Source organism: Orcinus orca, chromosome 8 (genome assembly GCF_937001465.1).
Source record: "Orcinus orca chromosome 8, mOrcOrc1.1, whole genome shotgun sequence".
In the NCBI taxonomy this organism is placed as follows: Eukaryota; Metazoa; Chordata; class Mammalia; order Artiodactyla; family Delphinidae; genus Orcinus; species Orcinus orca.
This window is the reverse complement of record NC_064566.1, coordinates 7,260,500-7,265,379: the sequence shown is the minus strand read 5'-3', so window position 1 is coordinate 7,265,379 and position 4,880 is coordinate 7,260,500. Positions and strand designations below refer to the sequence as shown.

Sequence of the window (4,880 nt, the reverse complement as noted above, 5' to 3'; positions counted from 1 at the left end):
CTCCCTGTCGCCTGCCTGGGCGGGGCTTGTGGGGGGAGGGAGGTGGAGCTGTGGGCCTGAGACTACAGAGGCGGCTTTGGAGGCGGTCCTGTTGGTCTCGCCCCTGAGAGACGATTGGCTGACCTGCTGGGCCCAGGATGGGCCGGGGGCGGGTCCATTTAAAGACCTCGGGACAAAAGCGGTCGCTGTCTGTGCTCCGTGCAGAGACAGGTGCAAGCCCAGCTGGGCTGGGTCCTCCGTGTCACCGAGCCCATCTCCTGGGGGATGGGGTGGGCTGTGTTTTCTTGACGGATTTTTGAGAGCCCCCAACCCCCGGCGGAGCGGAGGATACCATGGTCCCTCAGGGCTCCCGGGCTGAGCTGGAATTCGGAGGACCCCTGGGTAATGGGGCAGAGAGAGCGGGTATTTGGGGCCAGAGCTATGTGAGGGAGAACTGGAGGGTTGAGCTATGAGCGGGGATGGGGGCAGGGTCTGAGAATGAAAGGCTTTGAGGGGTATCGGGAGTCAGAGGATCTAGGAGTGTGCGGGGAAGCGTCTGGAGAGGGGGCTGAGGAGGAACCAGTTCTGGCGGCTGCAGAGCAGGGGATCTGTGGCATGGAGGACCGGGCGGACTAGGGGGAACGCGAGCAGGACCCTCGAGGGGACCAAGACAGCAGTCAGAGAAGGGGGCCGAGCGCTGAGAGCGGGGTGTGGAAGGCGGCGATGGGAATGCTGACGGGGCCCTGGCTATGACAGGGCGCCTGTGGGGGTCCGGGAGAGTTGGAGAGTGGACCCCCGACGCGGCTGCCCCCTTCCCCAGGCGCTGCGGCACTGCTGCTGCTGCTCCCCGCCACCATGTTCCACCTGCTACTGGTAGCCCGCTCGGGCCCGGCGCGCCTCCTGGGCCCACCCCCTTACCTGCCGGAACTCGAGGAGCTGTGGAGCCCTTGGGCGCTGTTGCTGTGTCTCACCTGGCTCGGCCTGCAGGCGGCGCTCTACCTCTTGCCGGCGCGCAAAGTGCGGACTCGGCTCGCGGACGCGCGGGGGAGGCGGGCGGAGAGAGGGGGCTCGGCGAGAAGAAAGACAGCCTCAACCCTTAGCGCCCTTTTGTGCCCACAGGTGGCCGAGGGGCAGGAACTGAAGGACAAGAGTCGACTGAGCTACCCCATTAACGGTGCTTGGGGGCTGGGTCCTTGCGCGGAGTTGTGGGGATGGGGTTGGAGCCCCAGGCCCGGTGGGGAGGTCTGTGGAGATGAGACCGCGACCCCAATTTCTATTTTGTGCCTCTTTTACGCCCAGGACGTAGGGGGTTCCACTGGCTCCCTCCACACCCCTCCTCCCTCCACTCCCAGCATTGCTGCCACTCTATGCACCAGAGAAGTGGCTGGGGTGACCCTCCGAAAGCTAAAGTGTCTGACTAATGGCTCGGGACAAGGTCTGCGACCTCCCTGGGCTTTAGGCTGTGTGTGTGTGTGTGTGTGTGTGTGCGTGCGTGTGTGCGTGCGTGCGTGCGTGCGTGTGTGTATTTGGGGGGTGGGGGGAGGGGGAGGGGCGCAATCCCCAGGTCTCACTGTGTGTTGTGGTTCAGGCTTCCAGGCCCTGGTGCTGACAGCCATGTTGGTGGGCCTGGGAGTGTTAGCCGGGCTGCCCCTGAGCGCGCTCCCGGAAATGCTCCTGCCCTTGGCCTTTGCGGCCACCCTCATCGCCTTCATCTTCAGCCTCCTTCTCTATCTGAAGGCTCTGGTAGCCCCTGCCTCTGCCCTGGCACCCGGGGGGAACTCAGGTGAGAGGAGTCCCAGTAGGGTGTAGATGGAGGCAGATGGGGGTGCTTGCGTGCACCTCACCCTCCATTATTCTCCAGGCAATCCCATTTACGACTTTTTCCTGGGACGGGAGCTCAACCCGCGCATCTGTTCCTTTGACTTCAAATATTTCTGCGAACTGCGGCCTGGCCTCATCGGCTGGGTATGCTGGGCATGGCTAAGTGGGCTTCCAGCCAGGAGGAGGGGTGGGATGGGTGAGCAGTGCCTGGGCAGGGCAGGGCCAATATTGTGCTGACATAAATCATTAATCATTCATTCCACAAATAATTTGTTGAGTCCACATGTGCCCAAGCACTGCTCTAGGTACTGGGAGACAAAAGAAAGAAAAGTTACAGGAAAGAAAGAAAAAAAATCTCTGTCTTCATGAAGCCTGCATTCTAGTGGGGAAAGACAGACAAAAAATAAGTAGAATACGTATCGCATGTCAGGGGATGCTAAGTGCTACGGAGAAAGAGCAGCGAGGGAGTTGGGGGAGCAGGTGCAATTTTAACTAAAGCCATCAAGCGCAAAATCTATTTCGAGAAGAGTGATCCTGTGCTGCTTGGTGGCCAAAGCGGTGCAGAACTTCAAACTGGTCACTGGGTTTAGCAACCTGTCTGTCACTGGTAGCCTTGAAAACAGGCCAACTGTGTTTTTTTGGTTATAATCACCCATACTGGACTGGTCAAGATTTCCTGAAGGGTTTCTTGGGCAAGGTCCCTGTCACCTTGGAAACTACCTCATCCAGAGACGGGAGTAGTGCTGGGCGCCCGTCACAGATCTGGTCTTCAAGGCTGTTTCCTCATGTGTGAAATGGGATAAAGTAAGAGCTTCCTCCCAGGATTACTGTGAGGATTAGAGGTGGTAACCTGATTGGCAGCCTCAAGCCCAGTGCTACCAGAATGGGGGTGCTCAGTACAGGCTGGCTGCCAGCTAATCATTATCGAGCACTTACTAGGTGCTTAGTGCTTCACACACATTATGGTCCATGATTATCGCCCTTTTCTACATGGAGGTGGGGAAAATATGCTTTAGAGAGGGTAAGCAGCTTGCACAGGTGGCAAAGCTGAGATTCAAAACCAGGTCTGTTTTAACTCTCAAGCCTGAAGTATGCAGTCGCTCCCTACAGCGCTCTCCCAAAGGGAACACTGCAGGACACGGCAAGAGAAAACAGGTCAGGAGGTGGTCCAGTGCGGTCTCTCTGCCCCTGGGTACAGGGGCCGGAGCCACTCAACAAAGGCCTGGAGAGTTAGTGACGGACAGCTGAGAGAAGGGGACAGGCTGGCCACTGCCTTTCCAGGCGCTGCCACCTCTGTGGAGACGGACTGGGAACAGACTGCCCTGTCTCACCCTCTGTGTAACCCCCAGGTCCTCATCAACCTGGCCTTGCTGATGCAAGAAGCAGAACTTCGGGGGAGTCCCTCACTGGCCATGTGGCTGGTCAATGGCTTCCAGCTACTATATGTGGGTGATGCCCTTTGGCACGAGGTGAGGCAGGACTGGGCTAGGGAGGGAGAGGGTGCTTCCCACGAGAGGACCTCGTGGGGACTGAGCCAGTGTGTCTGGGTCCTGTCCCGGCAGGAGGCGGTCCTCACCACCATGGACATCATACATGACGGGTTTGGCTTCATGCTGGCCTTTGGGGACCTCGCCTGGGTACCCTTCACCTACAGCCTGCAGGCCCAGTTCCTGCTGTACCACCCAGAGCCCCTGGGGTTGCCCCTGGCCTTGGTCATCTGCCTCATCAATGGTCAGTCAGGAAGGGGCAGCACTCTCCCTCCCCCTTTCATTCGTTCACTATTTATTCAGCACCCACTAGGTAGGTGCTAAGCCTCACACCCTTCTTTAAAGCCAAGGGCTGGGTCCTGGCTCTCCTGGCAGACTGAGTCCAGGCTGTGGGTAGTTGGTCAGGGTCAGAGAGAAGGCCCCTGACTGCCTGCTCACACTTTCTCCCAGCTGTTGGTTACTACATCTTCCGTGGAGCCAATTCTCAGAAAAACACCTTCCGGAAGAATCCTTCTGATCCCAGAGTGGCTGGTGAGCTGGGTTTCTGGGGTCATGAAGTGAGGTTGGGCAGCTGGACTTCCAGGGGGTCCCCCATCCCACTACGTCTTTCCCCAGACCTTGAGACCATCTCTACAGCCACAGGGCGACGGCTGCTGGTGTCTGGGTGGTGGGGTATGGTCCGCCATCCCAACTACCTTGGAGACCTCATCATGGCTCTGGCCTGGTCCTTGCCCTGCGGTGAGTGGTTTGGGTTGGCGCACGGCAGGGGCCGTTAAGTGTGTGAGGGGCAGAGGTGGAGTGGTGAGCACAGGATGCCCAGTCTGGGTGTGGAATGGAGAACAGGGCTGCACCCCAGTGGGGGGAGTAGTCAGGGAGCTGGGGATGGACTCAGGGTGTGGCTGGGCCAGACCTCTGTGACAGCCTAGCACGCCAGCACTCCCTGCAGACCATGGACCTTTCACCATGGAGCCCTGAGGGCCCCGTGAGCCATCAGCTGTGGAAACCTTTGTGAACCGGAGGGCTGGCTGAGTGGTCACAGAGACCCCTTTCCCCACAGGGGTGTCCCACCTGTTGCCCTACTTCTACCTCCTTTACTTCACTGCGCTGTTGGTACACCGTGAGGCCCGGGATGAGCAGCAGTGTCTGCGGAAGTATGGCCTGGCCTGGCACGCATACTGCCGGCGTGTGCCCTACCGAATCGTGCCCTACATCTACTGAAGCAGCTCCACGTGTCCCAGGTCGGGCCACGTGCCCACCCAGCTGCCAGCACACCCAGCACCAGGAGCCTGGACTCACCTGGCACTCAAGGGCCTGCACCCTACCCTGCTCTGAGCTCCGACAGGCAGGGGTGAACAGCCTGATAGGTGGTTGGAGCAAAAGGGGAAAACGAAGACAAAATGGAGTGGAGGGGCTGCTCTTCCTCCTTGGATAAACATCTGGAATGCCTGGTGCTGCTTCTCTCCCTTTCTGGGGCCAGGTTGCTTAAAAACGGGCTGGGTCAGCCCCGATCAGGGAGAAGCTGCCAGGTGCTCTGTGGCCACAAGCGTCTGGGGGTGGGAGGCACAGCAGCTGTCACTCAGAAATGGGCACTGG

At 59.3% G+C, this 4,880-nt stretch overlaps 1 protein-coding gene across 5 annotated transcripts; it reads left to right on the top strand.

Annotated features, from left to right (window-relative positions):
- Positions 1-176: 176 nt before the first annotated feature.
- TM7SF2 (transmembrane 7 superfamily member 2) lies at positions 177-4,737 on the top strand. Of its 5 annotated transcripts, none has more exons than XM_004264339.4 (10): positions 177-381; positions 800-996; positions 1,099-1,153; positions 1,568-1,762; positions 1,841-1,944; positions 3,150-3,269; positions 3,363-3,531; positions 3,738-3,818; positions 3,903-4,025; positions 4,345-4,737. In XM_004264339.4, the coding sequence occupies exons 1-10, from the start codon at positions 333-335 to the stop codon at positions 4,503-4,505; spliced, it is 1,254 nt and encodes a 417-aa protein (XP_004264387.1). In that variant the 5' UTR covers positions 177-332; the 3' UTR covers positions 4,506-4,737. The 5 variants fall into 5 exon arrangements, with proteins under 5 accessions (XP_004264387.1, XP_049569053.1, XP_049569051.1 ...); XM_049713094.1 differs by having other exon boundaries at positions 194-381; positions 1,099-1,414; XM_049713095.1 differs by having other exon boundaries at positions 235-381; positions 736-996; positions 1,099-1,414.
- Positions 4,738-4,880: the final 143 nt, after the last annotated feature.

Excerpts from the sequence above, each read along its gene's own strand:
- TM7SF2 (XM_049713094.1), top strand. The coding sequence starts at position 333 with ATGGTCCCTCAGGGCTCCCGGGCTGAGCTGGAATTCGGAGGACCCCTG. Across the intron at positions 1,945-3,149 it reads GGCCTGGCCTCATCGGCTGG|GTCCTCATCAACCTGGCCTT; the intron begins GTATGCTGGGCA and ends TGTAACCCCCAG. Across the intron at positions 3,270-3,362 it reads GTGATGCCCTTTGGCACGAG|GAGGCGGTCCTCACCACCAT; the intron begins GTGAGGCAGGAC and ends CTGTCCCGGCAG.